Source organism: Psittacula echo (assembly GCF_963264785.1).
Source record: "Psittacula echo genome assembly, chromosome: 13".
Taxonomy (NCBI): Eukaryota; Metazoa; Chordata; class Aves; order Psittaciformes; family Psittacidae; genus Psittacula; species Psittacula echo.
The window spans coordinates 1,558,289-1,577,696 of NC_137749.1; the positions used below are offsets into that span (position 1 = coordinate 1,558,289).

General features: G+C 55.2%; 2 protein-coding genes across 2 annotated transcripts in view; both read left to right on the forward strand.

Moving 5' to 3' along the window:
- The window catches only part of CORO1C (coronin 1C), a 43,662-nt gene extending 31,020 nt beyond the window's left edge, over window positions 1-12,642 (forward strand). Inside the window, exons 4-11 of the mRNA XM_080629006.1 lie at window positions 3,645-3,774; window positions 5,614-5,795; window positions 6,393-6,512; window positions 7,132-7,236; window positions 8,185-8,330; window positions 8,902-8,959; window positions 9,050-9,295; window positions 9,856-12,642. Of these exons, the coding sequence (XP_080485132.1) occupies window positions 3,645-3,774; window positions 5,614-5,795; window positions 6,393-6,512; window positions 7,132-7,236; window positions 8,185-8,330; window positions 8,902-8,959; window positions 9,050-9,295; window positions 9,856-9,975 (1,107 nt within the window). The 3' untranslated portion in view covers window positions 9,976-12,642. The remainder of the gene's footprint in view (window positions 1-3,644; window positions 3,775-5,613; window positions 5,796-6,392; window positions 6,513-7,131; window positions 7,237-8,184; window positions 8,331-8,901; window positions 8,960-9,049; window positions 9,296-9,855) is intronic.
- A 1,370-nt stretch (window positions 12,643-14,012) lies between these two features.
- SELPLG (selectin P ligand) lies at window positions 14,013-16,474 on the forward strand. The gene is made up of 2 exons (XM_080628404.1): window positions 14,013-14,141; window positions 14,891-16,474. Exon 2 carries the CDS (start codon window positions 14,896-14,898, stop codon window positions 16,033-16,035), a length of 1,140 nt encoding a protein of 379 aa, XP_080484530.1. The 5' UTR covers window positions 14,013-14,141; window positions 14,891-14,895; the 3' UTR covers window positions 16,036-16,474.
- The last annotated feature ends 2,934 nt before the right edge of the window (window positions 16,475-19,408 follow it).

The following is a 19,408-nucleotide window of genomic DNA, read 5'->3' on the forward strand; positions in this document are numbered from 1 at the left end:
GGTACCAGGACTAGCTCGAAGGTCTTGCAGCTACAGAAAGTGGATGCACAAAGTGCCTTTTCCTGCAGCGATACAAGAGCAGGGATATAGATAAACCCCAGGGCAAAGCCTCCTTTGTTTCCTTAGATAATGTGAATATAGGATTGATGTTGTTTCTGGAGACTGACTGAATCTGCTCTGCAGGCTGGTGCAGAGCCAGAAGGGACAGGTTTTGGTTCTCTTTAAGGGCTACAAAATAGTGCAGAAAAAGTTGGCTGTGTTTTCTCTCTCACATGCTGTTTGTGCAAGACCTTTCCCTGCCGCTCTTCCTCTGAGCCCCAACCTCTGCACAGCACCGTGGCGTGACTTCACTTCCTCCATCACAAACAGACCAACCACATTAACAAAACAACAAACCCCCAAAACCCAACTGCTGCTGATGTCCCATTCATCTTGCAGTGTTTTAAGGTTTCCTTTGTGTATTCATCCTGTGTTCTCACCATCGCAGGCCAGGTTCTGCATCCAAAGGGAACGCTCCTCAATTTGCCCTCTGAACCCACGCTGAAGGACGCCCCCACCCTGTGCAGGAATGAGTGGGCCAGGCCACTTGGGAGCCTTCCCTGACCTTTCACACTCCTGGCTTTTGGGGTTTTTTTGCAATACCAGGCAGGATTATTAGGTCAATAGTTGGTGTAATCTGCAGAGGATTACACGGGCCTGCAGCTGCTGTGAACTACAAGGGCTTTCCCTTAAAGAAGAATATCTGTGTGTCCTCCAGGGGCTTTTAAAACATCCTTTGCTTTGGTAATTTGCCTCCTATCCAACTGCTGCACTCACTGGCTCACCTTTTAAACTTGGCCCTGGAGCTTTCTGGCACACGAGTTGCTTTGCTATGAAGCTCCACTTGCACAGAAGGATCCCAGCATCATTCCCAGCTGTGACAGTGCAAAACAGAAATGGGGATCTCTGGTCCCTTTGCTCTGGCTGCCCCTTGGCTGGGAGGAAGGTTGGCTGCAGCTGCAGGTATAGAAGCTGCTCTGACCCTGTGTGACTTGTGTGCAGGTCACATGTGGGCCAAGAATGCCACTCCTGGGTCTTTTTGTGAGTAAATTCAGTTTTGAAAGCTCCCCCAACAAAGACAGCAAGGTTGAGTTGGGGCAGGCCACTTGATCACACCATTGCTCTCGGGGGAAGAGAAAGCTCTGTTCATCAAGGCTTGCTATTTTTAAGAGCTCCTCAAGACTCTGGAGTAACCAGATGTCTGGCTCCTTGCTTAATCCGCAGTGTAACGTCAGCCTGCGTGGGTCAGTCTTGGCTGTTGTGGCCTTTTCATCTAATGGAGAAATGGGTTTGATGTTTTTTCTGTATGCTGTCCCCATGTCAGCTCTCCCCCAGCATCTGCCTGCCAGGTAGAGGTATCAGACCAGAGCTGCTCATATGGAACATCTTCTACCCCTGCTCTCTTGTCACCTAATGCTCTGCTGGGCACTTCCTGTACCTCAGATCAGAGCCCTGCCTCTCCTGTGTTGCCTTTTCTGTTGGCATCTCTGAGGTCTCATGTTCTCTTTCCAACTTTCTTACTGGTTTAGGTAATACCTGGAGAGGGGCTTTGGACAAGGGCCTGTAGGGACAGGCCAAGGGGAATGGCTTGAACCTGCCAGAGGGGAGACTGAGCTGAGCCCTTAGGCAGAAGCTCTTCCCTGTGAGGGTGCTGAGGCGCTGGCACAGGGTGCCCAGAGAAGCTGTGGCTGCCCCATCCCTGGCAGTGTTCAAGGCCAGGTTGGACACAGGGGCTTGGAGCAAGCTGCTCCAGTGGAAGGGGTCCCTGCCCGTGGCAGGGGTTGGAGCTGGAGGAGCTTTAAGGTCCCTTCAGCCCAAACCAGTCTCTGATTCTGTGATATCTGTGTTCTGCAGCATTGCATCAGTGCTTACAGTACTGAGGTTTGGAGGTGGTTTATCTGAGAGATCTGCATACAGTTACAGCATCAAGTGTGGGTAGCAGTTTTAGCAGACTGACATTAAAGTTCTGTTAGCAGACACGTTTTAAACTGTTGCTGCTGTCAGGTTGTTATTTCCTGACTGGCAAGAAGAAAGCTGCCTCTGTAAGAACTGACAGCTTTGCAGCCCCATTTTGTCGTGTAACAGGCAGGTGAAATGATTTGTTGCAGTTCCCAAGGCAGGTTGTGTTTCAGCCCAGTCCTCAGCCTGCTATGCCTGCAGTCACTGGTAAGGCTGCTATTGAATTCCAAGCGAGCAGGATGACATCCTGCTGCTCCAGGCTGAACAGCTCCAGTCTGCAACCCAGTTGTTAAAGCCTGATTGCTGGTAAAAGCCTTGGTTTGTGTCATCTTGCGAGCACTGTTCATCAGGCAGGAAGAGAAAGAGGGAATTGTACCCTTGCAGAGGAATTCTCTGCTGAGGTTGTGTGCCTGTCGCTGTCATTCCTCCTGGGATGCTGAGAGCTGCACTGGTAAGAAATGCAATCGTTTTAGGGTTATTCAGAGGGGAGCTGGTACGTGCTGGGAATTTTTGCATCTTGATGGGTTTTATTTAAGCAGCAGCCGCTCCTGTGAGAAGGAAGGAACCGGGATTAGCACAGAAATCCATGTCACCCTCATGTATGTCTGTCTGCTTCGCTTCCGAAATCCACTCTGCTCACATCTGCCGGCTCTGACAGCTTGGCTGGGCATCGTGGGCAGGGTCTGGCAGCCCTGTTCTCTGCAGATAAAGCAAACAATAGAAGGCGAAGCAAACGTGCTCTGATGCTGCCACCTACCTATAGGTAGCTATAACTGCTCACTGGTGGGTTCTCTGTTCAGTTCTTTAATGCACTACATGCAGGTCAAATTCAGTTCAAAGATGATTGTCCAGTGCTGAATTGCAGGAATAGTTCTGGTCACGCTGATCCTGCCCTGGGGTGAGGGGTGATGGGTTTTGTCTCTCCCATCCCTGGTGCTGGCCAGTTGCAGAAGCCACCTCCCTCAGGGCATAAACCTGCTCTGACTCCACAGCTGGAATTCCAGTGGCCTGCAATCCTTGGGGGTCTGTTCCTCCTCCTGATGGCACTTTCCTGGAGAGGTTTGCAACACAAGGGTTGTGTAACTGCGTCGGCAGGAAGCGAGCAGGCACTTTGCTACAGTCAAAGGTAGTTTCTCCAATGCTAACCTGGGCTGCTTTAACCTTTGCCAGAACCAAAGTGCTCTTCCCCAGTTAAATGACGCCTGAAAGGAGGCTCTAGACAGAAGGAAACTAATAAATAAGAAGGCAGCAGTGTAGCTGCACTGTTATCCCCCAAGGGACAAGCACGATTTGATAAGACAGCAGCTTGTTCAGATGGAGTTTGAGCTGCTGCAAGGCAAATCAGTTTGAATCCCTGTCAGGTGGTATCTGAGATGGACGGATCTCTGGACACAGGGATAAGGGGTGTTTGCGGGGTAAGTAGCCAGTGGTTATGTGCTGGCATAAGAAGGATGTTGTATATAGATGAGCTGAAGCTTCATTGGTGGCTGGGAACGATTCCCTCCCCAGTTCTCTCTTCCTGTCCGTATGGAGAAGTGACAACTCGGACTCCTGCCGCGGCCTGGTGCAGGGCACAGGAAGCAAATGAGTACAGCACTCTTCAGAGGGGTTGGCCCTTGGCTAACCAGCTTTCCTTTCCTTTCCAGGTGTGGCAGATTCCCGAGAACGGGCTCACCCTGTCCCTGACAGAGCCAGTGGTGGTGTTAGAAGGTCATTCCAAGCGAGTTGGCATTGTGGCTTGGCACCCAACGGCACGCAACGTGCTGCTCAGCGCAGGTACGGTGTCTGATGGGGTCCACAAGCATCTCATCTCATCTCATCCCTCACGCTTTCCTTGCACACTGGGTATTTTGGGGAAGAGCTTCTTGACTCCTTTTCCTTCTCTCCAAGTTGCTTAGGGATGGTGAATCACAAGAGTCTAACGGCAGTGCCTGGAACACTGGGACACGTGGCTCACAGCCCCCTCCTTATCTTGGCTTCAGTTATATTAGCTTCAGTTCACAGGGATAAGAACCAGGAAATTGTCTGGAGGCATGAATTGCAGTGTTAAAATTGTTCCAGACTTCACTTGATCTGCACGTTTCATCCGCTGATAAGTGTTCACATCTGCACCCTCCTCACCCCTGTTTTCACATGCTTCTATAAAAGGCCCAACTGTTCCTCCTTTTCACTGATCCCTGCAAGGTATCCCAGAATTCCTTCCACAAGCTTTCATTTGCAGCATTTCCCAAATTGTCTCCTTGATGGATATGGTCTGTGCAAGGACCACTGAGAAACAGTCATGTCATTATGGAAATAAAATGGAGAAGTCATTAGCCATTAGCATGATCCGAGGCTTTCATAGCGTGACCTTTAGGTTGGCACTCAATAAGGAAGCCAGTCCTTTCAGCTGGGCTGTCAGATGAGCTATGTGATTCCTGTTGATAGAAATGCTTTTTGAGGCACCAGTTTGGTTTTGATCTGGTTTCCCCAGAAATGCTCGGAGTTGCAGACCTTGTAGCAGTTAATGCAATGAAATTCAGTGTGAGAACATACAAAAGGAGGTGATTTTTCTGAAGTAGCTTGCTCAGACTCACAAGCAGCATGGTATGTGTGTCCAGGATTGCTCCCAAGAAACAGAGAAGGGAGGCTGTCTGGTCTTTGCACTCTCCAGGGTTCTCCTGGTGACAACAGACAGGTTCTGGATGGCTTTCATGCCCTTTGGGAGGTCAGGAGGATTGTTACCATTTGCCCTGTTATATGTTTTCACCTCTCTGGAGCATTAGGAGGAATTGCTCAGTCCACACATTGAGCTTTCCTTCCCTTACCTGATCCTCCAGACCTGCTCTTTATTTTGCTGTCATCTCAGTCTTAGGCTTTATTCTTCATCTTCTTGAACAAAACCACCCTCCTGATGTTTGCAGTCCTTGTGAAGCTGCTGACCTCGGTTTTGCTGCCTGACATTGTTTTTCCCCTTTGTTCTGCTCTTTCTCCTGCTGTCACTTGCCTGTTTTACATCTGTGCCACTTTGACTCTTTCTAAGATGAATCTCTCTGTCCTGAGAAGGCAGTGACTGGTTGCCAGCCAGTATCCTCACCTACAGAGTTGTAAGAACATCCCCTCTTTGCTCTGGGCATCTCCTGCTTTGTCATCCTGCAGTTGAGCCAAGACCCAAGAGCTCCTACACAAAGCTCCTGCAGTAGCAGTGTCCAGGGCAGGCTTTCACAGACCTCCCTCAGCTCCGCCAGCATCTCCTGCTGTCCCCTTCAGCTTCTTCTCTGCCAGGGACCTCTCCTGCCTGCCCTGTGCATGCGGGCAGTACATTGGTTGAGGTGGTGGCCATCTGTGGGAGCAGTGCCCAAACTCTTCTGCATAAACTGCCTTTGTCTGAGAAGGCGATTGACACTTTCAGGGGAGGAGTTTGGTGCCTTCTCTGGCTTCTTGGTCCCTGCTCTGAGCCTGTATTTGAGTGAGGGTGTGCTGCCTGGAGTTCGGTGCACATGAAAGTGGATGGAGTGTGTTTAAGATAGCATCTGAGGCTTGGAGCTGCAGCAGCTTTATTCCTTGTTCCCCGCTGCTGGCTTTTTTATCTGTATACACCAGTATTGTGACTTTAGTTGTTGCTTTCTATTTTAGGTTGTGATAATGCAATCATCATCTGGAACGTGGGAACGGGTGAAGCCCTCATAAACTTGGATGACATGCATGTGGATATGATTTACAATGTGAGCTGGAATCGCAACGGCAGCCTCATCTGTACAGCTTCCAAAGACAAAAAAGTTCGAGTTATTGACCCCAGGAAACAAGAAATTGTCGCTGTAAGTTTGCATGAGAATTGGTAAGGTGCAGCTGGGTTTCACTCCAGCAGAGAGTTAGCAGGAGCATATAGAGAAAGAACCTTCTTGCTTGGTATCTATACACCATGTTTAGTCAAAGCGAGGACAAAACTACGGAAGGGCTAGCAATGGTCAAAGGATTTGTCCGGGTTTACTGGGATTAGTGTTTGAACAAGGATTTTAGGGCTCAGTTTTAAAACCTACAGGAGTGTAATTCCACTTCTAATCCTTTTGTATAATTACAGTTCCAAAGTTACATACGCAAAGCAGCGATTTAGCAGCCTGCATATGTGTTGTAGCTTGCAAAGAGGTCTGCCTTCCACCTTGCAAGAGTCTGATAGGCAAAGCTGAAACAAGCCAGGAGTGACCACTTCTTGCGTGGCTTAGTAATTGGTTTCTTCTCTCCAGCATCAGGCAAAGATAGCTGGATGTTGCTCCATGTAGCTGGCATCCTGCACAGAGGAGCAGTGTGTGCTGCCGGTGAATCCATGCAGCTAGGAGAAAAGCCACCCCTGGACGGGCTTTTCTGTTCGCTGCTGTAAATGAACATAATGTTCATAACCTGTCAATCTCTTCCAGGAGAAGGAGAAAACCCATGAGGGAGCCCGGCCTATGCGAGCCATTTTCCTTGCTGATGGAAACATCTTCACAACTGGCTTCAGCCGCATGAGTGAACGGCAGCTTGCCCTTTGGAATCCAGTAGGTTCCTGTCCCGTTACCCTTTGCTGTTGTAATGTCTGTTTAGTTACTAGCCCAGGCCTGCAGTCACTCACTAAATTCATAGTTAATATATTTGAGCATATTCCCTCTTCCATCCATTGCCTGCTCCTTCTTCCTGTGCCAGAAGGTATTAGGCTGGATGTTCACTCGGTAAAGGAAATGAGTTCTCATGTAGCAGTCACTGCCTCACCAAGAGCAGCACTGAAGCTATGTGTTTGAGGTGCCTGAGGAGGTGTGAGAGCAGAGTGGCTGTGTGAAGGTTGCTTCATTCTCTGTGTTACATGTGCAGAGCAAGGCAGCCACAATCCTGTCTGGCACAAGGCACTCGCTGACATGACTATGTCATATCTTGTCCTTCACTTTGTGAATTTCCTTGGGGCCTGTTTTTATTGCATTTTGTGATTAAAATGTCCTTTGGGTTTTTGTGAGCTTTTACAGCACATGTAACACACAGATCCTTCAGCATGGAGAAGACACCGCTGCGTGTTCACAAGCTACAAAGAACTGTTACCATTCTGTGGTGCTGTGATTCTATGATCCTGTGTTAACATCAGCTTTTCCGTTCTTCAGTAACATCTCTGGCATTTTTTGTTTCCAGAAAAACATGGAGGAGCCAATAGCCCTTCATGAGATGGACACCAGCAATGGGGTCCTGCTGCCGTTCTACGATCCAGATACCAACATCATTTACTTGTGTGGCAAGGTAAAAAGAAGCTTTTGGCATCACTTGGTATCTTTAGAGGGAAACTCCTGTTAATGACTGATGCCTGTGAGATGTTCCCCAAGCTAGAACCAAAAAATGGGTAGTACAGCAATGGTCAGGGCTGCAGATGTATCGGGCTGCTCTGAAATCAGTCTGATCCTCACTGTGCAGAACCATCAGAGAGCCTGTGAAGGGCTGGTCTGTAACTGGATGTTTCTTTGAGATGGATTTACTTAGGCAGAGCTGCTCTTAATGCAACAAGTCAGATACTGTCAGCAAAACATCTCTTGTTGATGTGGACCCACCTTTATGGTAGTTCTGATGCCCGTGGATGGCAGAACACAGCAGTGCACTGTCTGGTAGGAATTGCTCTGAGTAGCCTGAGAGGAGACATATTTTGAGCTTGTTCAGCCTGAAGAATAAAAGGCTCAGGTGAGACCTTACAGTGGTCTTCCACTACATAAAAGGGGCTACAGGAAACCTGGAGAGGGACTTTGGACAAGGCCCTGTAGGAACAGGCCAAGGAAGAATGGCTTTAACCTGCCAGAGGGGAGACTGAGATGAGCTCTTAGGCAGAAGCTCTTCCCTGTGAGGGTGCTGAGGCGGTGGCACAGGGTGCCCAGAGAAGCTGTGGCTGCCCCATCCCTGGCAGTGTTCAAGGCCAGGTTGGACACAGGGGCTTGGAGCAAGCTACTCTAGTGGAAGGTGTGCATGCCCATGTCAGAATCCCATAGCCTGGGATTCTGTGATATTCTGCTGGTAAGCAATGGAAGTTTTAGCCTGAATAAATAGAGCTGTAAACTGTGCCTTGATCTGTGTTAGTGTTCCTGGAAGGAAAGGCTGTTGGATGAGAGTGGTGGCTGCCTGGCCTGGCAGGGAGCGGGCTGTGGGCCTGGGCAGCACTGGCTGTTCTGGCCTCTGCAGTGATCCCTCTTCTGTTTCTTGCAGGGTGACAGCAGCATTCGCTACTTTGAGATCACGGATGAATCCCCCTATGTTCACTACCTCAACACCTTCAGCAGCAAAGAGCCGCAGAGGGGCATGGGGTTCATGCCAAAGAGGGGCCTTGATGTGAACAAGTGTGAAATTGCCAGGTAAGGAGAGAGCCTGTTGGGCTGAGGGGTGATATCTTAGCAAGGCACTCCATCACAAGTTCAGCCATTCAGAAATGGGAATTCCTGCTTCTGCATCCAGATAGTGCAAGCCAGGGAACATACTGGATGTTGCCTCTGGAGCCTTTTGATGCTCCTTTGATTATTAATGCGAGTAGGAGCCCCTGAGAAAGGAGCAGAGTCTGCACTTGCCTGAAATAGGTGAATATTGCAGCAGCAGTGCCTGGTGGCCAGGCTGAGGATGTTGGAGTTTGTGGCACTGGCCCAAAGCAGGGCTGCAAGCAGTGAGCAGAAGGCTGACTAGTGCATACCTGTAAATCACTGGTGCTGACATCCCTCCTGGCCAGAGTGGGACCCTCTGAAGTCACCAATGCCAGTCATGGGTGGTTTTCTCCAACCCTTGCAGGACCCTGCAAGTCCTAGCACTGTGACTCCTTAGGGTTGCTCATTTCTGATCTCCTCTGTCTCCCTTTACACTGTTGCATGTGAGTGGCACAACCGAGGCATTGGCTGTTGTCACATCTAAGTCATGCCTTCTTTTCTGGTTTGAAAGGTTCTTCAAGCTTCACGAGAGGAAATGTGAGCCCATCATCATGACGGTTCCTCGAAAGGTGAGCACTGCCTCCCGGTTATGTGTTTGAAGCCAGCTCGTGCCTTCCAGCCCCAAAGCACTTGACCAATTCATCTCTTCTGGCTTGCAGTCGGACCTCTTCCAGGATGACCTGTACCCTGATACAGCCGGTCCGGAGGCAGCTCTGGAAGCAGAGGAGTGGTTTGAGGGGAAGAATGCCGATCCCCTCCTCATCTCCTTGAAGCATGGGTACATTCCAGGCAAGAACAGGGATCTAAAGGTGGTCAAGAAGAACATACTGGACAACAAGCCTGCCGCAAACAAGAAAAGTGATCTCATAAATGCTCCAAAGAAAGCAGCTGATGCCTCAAACACTGTAAGTAAAGTCCACAAGCTTTTCAGGACGTGAAACATGAATACCAGGGTGCTGCATCCTCAGAAACAGTCATAACAAAGCTCAGGCATCAAGTACCCTGGGATTTGGGTGCCAGAAGGGTAACCTGGAGTTCAGGTGGTGCTTGAGTTGTGGTGCTCCAGGCAGGGTGTAGCTGTGGAAGATGACTGGGGACTGTGGCACAAGGGAAGGCTTAGCTTCTTGTTCCAGCCACCTGCCTGGGAGAGCTTCTGTGCACCTCTTCTTGTGTGTAAGACCCAGCACAGGCAGTGGGACCAGTGAACCTCAGACCAGGCAGGTCCAGGAGCTGCACAAGTCTGTAGGTGGGTGCTGCAGGTAACACGGGTATAATAATACACAGAGATGTGGAAGTGACCTCCATCAGTCAAGCAGGTCCTTAAAGGTTGTTAGAGAGCAGATCTGGGCCCAGTATGTCCTTGAAGGTTGCCAGTTCAGAGAAGCCCCTTGCTTTGGGACTCCCCTCTGCAAGAGCCCATCCCAGCCGCCCTCGTCACAACCACACATCTTGTCTTGTCTTCCAGCAAAACGAAGCCAAATTGGATGAGATTTTGAAAGAGCTGAAATCCATCAAAGACACGATCACCAACCAGGACGAGCGCATTTCCAAGCTGGAGCAGCAGATGGCAAAGATCGCGGACTGAGCGGGGCGCCAGCCCAGGCACATTCCAGTTCCCAGTTGAGCAAGCAGCAGCCTGCAGCATTCCAGTACGAGCTTTCCTGTTCTCCTCAATTCACGTCAACGAGAGCGATGATTTCAAGCCAAGCTTTTTAGTGAAAGATCTTTTGTTTTTTCCTGATGTTTTAATGAATTTTGTGACTGTGTCAACCAAGTCCACAAGGATAAGTGCTACTTTGACAGGGTTTTATTTTTTCCCTCCCAGATGTGCTGAGTTCTTGACGACAAATCCATCCTGACTCTCGATGTTGTGCCCAGAGATCTTTTTCTAGCTGTAGGGACCAATGCCACATTGTTCTTAACCAGTTTTTAAAGTTGCCAAAAAAGAAAAAAAAAGAGGAAAAAAAAAGTTGCTTTTTATTTTTCTGATTTGCCACTTTGCAGTATTTGTGTTTTCAATTCCCAGGGACAGCACGGCCTCTGTGCTTGCGTGTGTGTGTGTGTGTGTGTGCGCTGCGTGTTTCTACTGTTCAGAGAACAAAACTGAAGCTCTTTTGTATAAACCTTAGGTTTTGAACAATCAGATGGGTTTCCTATGCAGTGTGGCCAAGGCTGCTGCTGAGACCCCACAGGAGCTGCCTCCCTGCCGTGTCCCCATCACCACTGCCTGACTGCTTACATCAAAAGCCAGTCTGAATGAGGTGATTCCCCCCCCCAAAACACCTCTTCTTTTACTCAACTTATAAACTAGCATCACGTTGCCCTTTTGAAACATCCCCGTGTTTGGGATTCCTCCAGCCATGTGCAGAAGGGGCAGGTTTTTACTTTGAGGCAGAAGTTCCTTTCATGCAGGAGATGTTTTTACCTTTATCCATGGAGCAGAGCTTCAGGTGAGCCGTGGGGGCCTCCAGGTTCTCCGTGGTGTCTGTTCCAGCCACGTGTTGCTGTAAATACTTGTTTCTGCACCGCCAACACTCATTGGCTTTAAGAAGCTTTTGAATGCCACGAGCTTGCAATTCCCTGGCCCTTCACTCAGTGCTGATGTTAGAAACTGAGGCTCTGCTTCCGAAGCAGCATTAGCAGAAGCCAAGTGACTTTATCACAACGGGTCTCCAGAAACAAAATGCATCTATTATTTTGTTTATGAATCTTTTTCTTCCTCTCCATCATTCCTGCCTGCCTCAGCCCCTCACCGTGCTGAAGATCCATCCCTGGCAGTGCTCAAGGCCAGGTTGGACACAGGGGCTTGGAGCATCCTGCTCCAGTGGAAGGGTTCCCTGCCCGTGGCAGGGGTTGGAGCTGGAGGAGCTTTAAGGTCCTTTCCAACCCATCAGTGATTCTATGAAACCATTTGCTCCCAGACCAGATGAGCATCCTCCAGCTCCAGGCGCTTCACTCCCAGGTCAGTGGAGCAGCAGGGACTGGGGAGGGTGGTTTTGATCCCAGCTGGAGAGCTGCTTTCTCCCATGGTCTTCTGGGATCCTTGGGAAGACACCCCATGAGCACACCGGGCTCGTGAGCTCCTCGTGGGGTTTCTTGGAGGCCTCAAGCTCTGCTTAAGAGGGATTTTGGCTGCAAGGGGCTGCCTGGGTCAGGGACAGGTCCCTGCGCTGTGAGTGGATCCATGCACTCCGGAAGCCACACTGGGCTGGATGGGTGCTGCCGGCCCCACAGTGCTGGGGCAGTGCTGGCAACCCAAAGTGGACAAAGACTATGGGATGCCTGAGAGCTGTTGGCTGAGGAACCTCAGTGCCTGTCCTGGCCAGGGGTTGATCGCTGAAACAGCTCCCTGCATCCCAGACCTGCATGCACGGAGTGTGCTTGGAACCACCACAGCAGAGCAGCATCCCTGGTGGCTGCCACTCGGCGGGAGGAACGTGTCCCTTCCTCCAGGCTGAAGTGATGGCTTTGATTCTCATTTTCCATTAGAGTAGCTAGAAATCTTCCCATTCCCCATTTTCCCCAATGTTTGCATGTTCAGAACTTGCAGGTTGAGGATTCTGTGTTCTGGAGGGATGTCTGTGCATGTGTGAGGTGAAACCACACCGTGGGGATGGCCAAGTGACGTAGCTGCAGGGGGATGTGAGGAGGTGAGGATGTGTTCTGCTTGCATGGAAGCTTCATCCACGTGGGTTTTGTGTTGTAAGTGGTGAGCGCAGGAGAGGAGTATCCATGACCACTGATGCTGGATTCCCAATCCAGTTGCTCTGGGTTACTTGCCTGTTTGGTGCTGGTTTTGTATTGCAGTAAATGGCTGAGGTGATGTGTCTTTTAAGTTTTATTTCAGTTCTTTCTTTGGAAACCAAACCCAACCGTGATGCTCCCCCGATGCTGAGCTCTGTGTCCGTGGGTACCTGTCTCTCCAGGCCTGTGCGCCTCGGGATGCTCTGGGGGTTTGAATTGGAGGGAAGTGAGTGTTTGGAGCCACTGGCTGAAGTGCCCCAGGAGGCCGGTGCGAGGGGGATGGTCCGAGGAGGGCAGAGGATTTAGTTGCTAAGCTTGTGTTTTATTTCATGGACCTGATGCCTACCCAGGCTCAACCGGAGTCAGTGCCTGAAGCTTTTTGTAGCCGTGATATCCCAGAAGAGAACCAGCGAAGTCCTGAAAGATGCGCTCTTATAGAGCGGCCATAGTATCTGTCCAAATCTTTGCTTCCATTTTCAAAAGATAAAGGTCATTGGTTATAAACTGCCTCTGCTTTGCTGTTTCTTTGCTTCCCTGCGTCCTGCACCCACTGCACTGTAGGTTTAACCATACCCATGATGTTGCTACCCTTAACCGCAGCGATAGAAACCTGGCGGCGTGGGGTTGTGGCTGAGCAGGGACTGTGCTCTGGGACCCCACTGCTCATCCGCTGTGTCCCAGGGGATCCAGGGCCCATCCCTGTGGTCACACCAGGATTTGCTGGTGCTTTCCATGTGAGTGAACCCGAGAGGTTGGCTGGACATGGACTTGATGGCATGGATGTGCTGGGGGGGTCTTGGCCAAGGCTGGGGTGATGTGATGTGTGGAAGGACCAGCATGGGCTGGGGGGGGCCTTCTGCTCTTCCCCATCTGAAACCTGCTTCAAGGGCACAGGAAGTGCTGCAGCAGCAACGCCAGCCCCAGCTGGGGATGGAATCCCTCGATCCCCATCCAGGCTTGAGCCTTACCCTGGGGCTGCAGTGCTTCTTTCACCCAGGGTTTCACAGCTGCCCAGGGATGGGACGGGGATGCTGTGGATGAGATGTTCCTGGCCACCCGTGCACACCCTGCACCCATCCCAGGGCTGCTCACCCCCTCTGCCCCATCACAGCCGCTCCCACAGACCTTATTCCCGTTTTCCATGTGTGTTCCATCCCCTTCCACCCCCTTGGCCAGGGCCTTTCCCGCAGGGATGGGGTGACCCCAGCCCATGGTCCTGCCGGGGGGGGCGGGGGCCGTGTGTTGTTTATGGCCCCGCAGCAGCGGATGTGCTCTTGCAGCATCCTTCCTGCAGCCCCGGTGCCTGCGGTCAGGGCGGGTGTTCCACCCGGTGCAGCACAACAGGGCCATGATGCAGCCACAACCACAGCCGGGTCCCTGCAGCCCCTGAGAGCTCCTCAGCATCGCCCTGGTGCTCGGAGGAGGACCCCGGCACAAAGGACTTGAGCCAGGTCCTCAGCCTCCTCCTCCTCGTCATGTGAAGGCCGTTTCCCAGTGTTGGGGTCCCTCCTTGTCACCTCTTGGTGCACCACGACCTGTCCCCCACCATGACTGTGCCCAGGGTGGCTGCCAGCCCTTGGCACCAGGTTTGCATCACTTCTTTTGGCACCCAGCTCAACCAAAGCCACCAGCGGGGCTGAGCCATGCGGGGAGCTGCCACTGGGCACTGAGACACAAGGAAGGGGTGAAACATCCCTTTTGGGGTGCACCCCCATCCCCACCGCCCTCCCCAGCCCTTGGGGGCTGAGAGAGCGCCTTGGACCCTGCACATGGCCTGGTCCTTGTGGCCCCGCTCCCGAGTGACGTCCTCCCCACGCAGGGCTCTGAAACCACAGCAGCTCTTCCGTGCTGCCTCCCCTTCCCTCCCCTTCCCCTCCCTGCACAGGCGGAGGTGCCCGCGGTGCCCCTCGGCTCTCGGCATCGCCCAGCCTGGGGCTGGACCCGCTCCCGTGCTCCTGATTCCCGCTGCAGCCGCAGCTCCGGGTCCCACCGCAGCCCCCGGCAGAGGTGAGTGCCAATGGGGAGGTGCTGGGTTGAGGATGCTGTGGGTGCAGAGGGGCTCAGGGTGCCCCTTGGGGTACGTGTGGGTCCCAGGGGTGCCGCGCTCCGTGCACTGCTGGTCAGTGGGGTTTGCGGGGGGGGGGGGGGTTGTTTTGGGATGCGGGAGCCTAACAGGGATGCTCCGTGCCAGGGGAACGTTGATCCGTGTTTGGATGCGGTTGGTGCAGGTCCGCAGGGATGTTGCTGTCAGGGGGGGTATTGGTGACTGATGGATGTAAGGGGGGGGTTGGGTTTGGGGTGGCTTTGCCTCTCCTCCGACCCCGGTGCAGATGCACAGGTTCGTGGTGGCCTCATCCTCAGTGCCCAGCAGCAGCCCGGCCAGTGGAAGGGGACAATGGAGCACCCCGAAACCTGTGTGACCCCCCTGTGGTTTCGTTTCTGCACGGGCGTCATCCTGCAACTGCCCACCCCGCAGCAGGCGCCTCCATCGCGGCTCGTTTCCCATTTCCAGACGCTCAACTTCCTTCTCAAGGCTTTCTTAGCAAGCAAGGGGCCAGGGCTGAGCCCTGCCGGAGGAGCAGGAAGAGGCTGGGGTTCATCCGGCCCCCCCAGACCCACGGTCCCCTCTCCAGGAGGGGAGGAGGATGCTTTGCTCAGGGGCAATCCCTCCTTGAGGCCATTTCCAGCCCGAATCCTGCTCAGCATCCTCCCGCCGGAGCAGGACCCGGTTTCACCTCCCCATCTCTTCCCCGCAGGTCCCATGGCGCAGGGCTGGGCCGTGCTGGTGCTGCTGGTGCTGAGCACCCTGCGGGCATGCGGGGCTGCACCGCAGCACCAGGGTGTGCAATGGGTCTGGGGGGCTCGGGATGAGGTCCCGCTGCTCTCCCGTGGGAAGAGGGACGATGTCGGGAAGCAGCTCAGTGCCCCCGCAGCGGGACATGGCCGCGGTGCCACCGTGATGCCCAGCAGCAACGAGACCGATTCCCTTGAGCCCAACCTGCTTATGAGCTCTGCACCATCACCAGCAGCACCCAGCACCAACGCCAGCCTGCACCAGGCACTGGTGATGCCAACCACAGCCAATCCCTGGGATGAGAGCGATTCCCCTGAGCCTGAGCCATTGCTGAGCTCCGCAGCACCCAGCACCGACGCCAGCCTGAACCAGGCACCAGCAGAGCCAACCACAGCCGATCCCCTGGATGAGACCGATGCCCTCAAACCCGACCCATTGCTGAGCTCTTCACCACCGGCAGCACCCAGCACCAACGCCAGCCTGCACCGGGCACTGGTGATGCCAATCACAGCCGATCCCTTGGACGAGACCGAAACCCCGGAGCCTGACACGCTGCTGCCAGCAGAGCCGGGCACACAGGCAGCACCCGAGAAGGGCATCACCACCATCCCCATCCGCCTCGTGTCACCCAGTGAGGAGGGGACGGTGCTCATCGGCACAAACAGCAGCTCCTCCACGGGGCCACGCTCAGCGACACCCCCAGCCCTCGGTGCCACCACCACCGGGTACAAGGGAGCCGGAGCCCGCCCTGTGCCGACCCATTGGGACTCGCAGCCATGGGGGACCGCGGAGCCGGTGCCCTGGGACCCCAGCGGGGTGATGGGCAAGTGCCTGCTGAGCATCCTGCTGCTGGCGCTGGTGGCCGCCACCTTCATGGTGTGCACGGCGGTGCTGGGGGCGCTGCTGTGGCGCCGGGCGCGCACGGCGCGGCGCCGGCTCAGCCACACCGAGATGCTCTGCATCCCCTCGCTGATGCCCGATGGCGACGGAGCCACCAACGGCCCCCGGCCCGCCCTGGTCCGGCCCCCGAAGATGCTGCTCGATGGGGGCCTGGAGGCCGATGGGGACAACCTGACTCTGAGCAGCTTCCTGCCCGAGCACGCCTGAGCTGCGGGAGCGGGTCCTGCATCCCAGAGCATCCTGAGCTGCGGGAGCGGGTCCTGCATCCCAGAGCATCCTGAGCTGCGGGACCGGGTCCTGCATCCTAGAGCATCCTGAGCTGCGGGAGCGGGTCCTGCATCCCAGAGCATCCTGAGCTGCGGGACCGGGTCCTGCATCCTAGAGCATCCTGAGCTGCGGGAGAGGGTCCTGCATCCCAGAGCTTCCTGAGCTGCGGGAGAGGGTCCTGCATCCCAGAGCATCCTGAGCTGCGGGACCGGGTCCTGCATCCCAGAGCATCCTGAGCTGCGTCTGCACTGTGGTACCCATCCTGGGGCTGCCACACGCGTGGAGCCATGGGCAGGGGATCCCCATCCCCTTGGGTTTGTTTTAACATGGACCAGCGTGGCGGGGAGCTGCTGTCCCCAGGGTGAGCCCAGCCCCTGAGGCTGACCCCATTAAAGCGTTACCAAGACTTGACGGTCTATTCCTGGTGGGAACAGCCCCCATCCTGCCCACATCCCTGCTGGAATCCCACTTCTCCATCCTCCTCGCCCAGCAGCAGCCCCAGGGAGCAGAAGCGAAACCCACATCCCCCCGTGCAGGGACCAGACCCAGGGCTTGGGGACCACGGCCCTGGGGACCCAGCGTGGGGCTCGGCCTCGTGCCGCGGTGTGGGAGCGGAAAGGGTGGAGGTGCCGGGCGGAAATGCCGGGGGGAGGACGGGATGGGGATGGGGGGGGTCGTGGTGTAACGTGTTCCTGCGCTGCGGTCGCCTGCAGCGGGGCGAGGGGACACCTCCGGTGCTGTCACTGCTCATCGGTGGCTCCGTGCGCTGCTCGTCCCCATGAGCAAGCGGTGCTCACAGGCTCTCAGCCTCACAGGGAGGTGTTGACCAGGGCTGTCCCTGCCTGGCTGTGACTCCGGCTGGGAGGGATGGGGAGAGTGAAGAAAAAGTGGCCACCAAGGGTCCCTCTGCCTTGCTGGTACCTGGGGGTTGTAGGGCTCAGATTTGCTCCCAGATCCCACCTACCCCTGCTGTGTTGGTCACCCCTTGAGCCACCAACCTGATCCTTTCCTTGTGCCTGGTCCTGGGGGACCCACCCAAGGGAGGAGAAATCACCCAGGATTGTCCCTGTGCTGTCAGGATCAGTGTCCCCGTGTCCCCATCCCTACCCCATCCTGGTAGGGGATGCATCCCCATCCCTGCATCCCCAACCCTGCATCCCCATCCTGGCTCAGCATCCTCAACCCTGCAACCCCATCGCTGCAACCCCATCCCTGCATCCCCATCCCTGCATCCCCATCCCTGCATCCCCATCCCTGCATCCCCAACCCTGCATCCCCATCCCTGCATCCCCATCCCTGCATCCCCAACCCTGCATCTCCAACCCTGCATCCCCATCCCTGCATCCTCAACCCTGCATCCCCATCCTGGCTCAGCATCCTCAACCCTGCAACCCCATCGCTGCAACCCCATCCCTGCATCCCCATCCCTGCATCCCCATCCCTGCATCCCCATCCCTGCATCCCCAACCCTGCATCCCCATCCCTGCATCCCCAACCCTGCATCTCCAACCCTGCATCCCCAACCCTGCATCCCCATCCCTGCATCCCCAACCCTGCATCCCCATCCTGGCTCAGCATCCTCAACCCTGCAACCCCATCGCTGCAACCCCAGCGCTGCAACCCCATCCCTGCATCCCCATCCCTGCATCCCCAACCCTGCATCCCCAACCCTGCATCCCCAACCCTGCATCCCCAACCCTGCATCCCCAACCCTGCATTCCCAACCCTGCATCCCCAACCCTGCATCCCCATCCCTGCATCCCCAACCCTGCATCCCCAACCCTGCATCTCCAACCCTGCATCCCCAACCCTCCATCCCCATCCCTGCATCCCCAACCCTGCATCCCCATCCCTGCATCCCCATCCCTGCATCCCCAACCCTGCATCCCCATCCCTGCATCCCCATCCCTGCATCCCCAACCCTGCATCCCCATCCCTGCATCCCCATCCCTGCATCCCCAACCCTGCATCCCCAATCCTCCATCCCCAACCCTGCATCCCCATCCCTGCATCCCCATCCCTGCATCCCCAACCCTGCATTCCCAACCCTGCATCCCCATCCCTGCATCCCCATCCCTGCATCCCCAACCCTGCATCCCCAACCCTGCATCCCCAACCCTCCATCCCCATCCCTGCATCCCCAACCCTGCATCCCCATCCCTGCATCCCCAACCCTGCATCCCCAACCCTGCATCCCCATCCCTGCATCCCCAACCCTGCATCCCCATCCCTGCATCCCCAACCCTCCATCCCCATCCCTGCATCCCCAACCCTCCATCCCCATCCCTGCATCCCCATCCCTGCATCCCCATCCCTGCATCCCCATCCCTGCATCCCATCCCCGCTGTGGCCAGGCTCAGCATCCCCACCCTGCCCTGCCAGATTCAGCATCCCCATCCCCACATCCTCATCCCCACCCCGAGCACTTCCCTCCACCCTCGATGCTCAGAGCTCACACACGAGCAGTCAGGCTCCTCCGCACACTCTCAAGGTCCCGCTGAGCCCTGGGTGCGCAGCCGCCCCCAAAGCCGTGTTCAGTGGCGGCCATCCCACCCCCGGCCCCATTCCCTGTTTACATTCCTGTTGTCCCGGGATTTGATCCATCTGGGGCTGAGCGGCCTCGCACCCTGCTGCAAATGTAAACGTTTATGGTGAGTCATTGCGGGGGGGGGGGGATCCGCAGCCGGTGGCCGGTTCCGGATGGGACACCCTGACCATGGGCTCCCTGTGATGCCACCCTGCTCTGACCCACCACGTCCTCATGCGGGTGCCAGTGCCGTGCCAAAAGCTGCTGTAGGAGTTCATGGATCACCATACGGACACAAAGGTTTATGTCACTTAAACCTCCATGCACACAGAGCGGGCTGGGGAATGGGAGCCCACAGGGACCTCTGTCACGCAGAGGTGAAGGGATGCTCCCATCATCCAGCTTCACCCCACAGGGGCTTATCCAGCTCCGGTCCAAGGTGAGGATGCAGCTGCTGGATCCCGATGATGCGGATGGGTGCGTGTGAGAGGGATCGCTCCACACTCACCCAGCCCCGTTCCGGCTGCCCTGGAGCAGGAGCCCAGCCAGGATCAACTCCTCCAGCACCGGAGCCGCTGCCGGGAGCCGGGCATCGCCCCATGGGGCACAGTCCTCGGGTCCCATCGGCTGCCACCTCCCTGCCAGGGCCGTGTCACAGCGGCTCCCGGGGCTGGGCATGGAGCAGGATCAGTCCCTGTAGGTGTCCCCCTGGCACAGCGCATCCCCGCGAAGCAAATTAGAAGCAGGGCAGGGCTGGGACGTCCCAAATTGCAGGTTTGGGGCCGG

Bases quoted from the DNA above. Each gene is read 5' to 3' on its own strand.
- SELPLG (XM_080628404.1), top strand. From the start codon at position 14,896: ATGGCGCAGGGCTGGGCCGTGCTGGTGCTGCTGGTGCTGAGCACCCTG.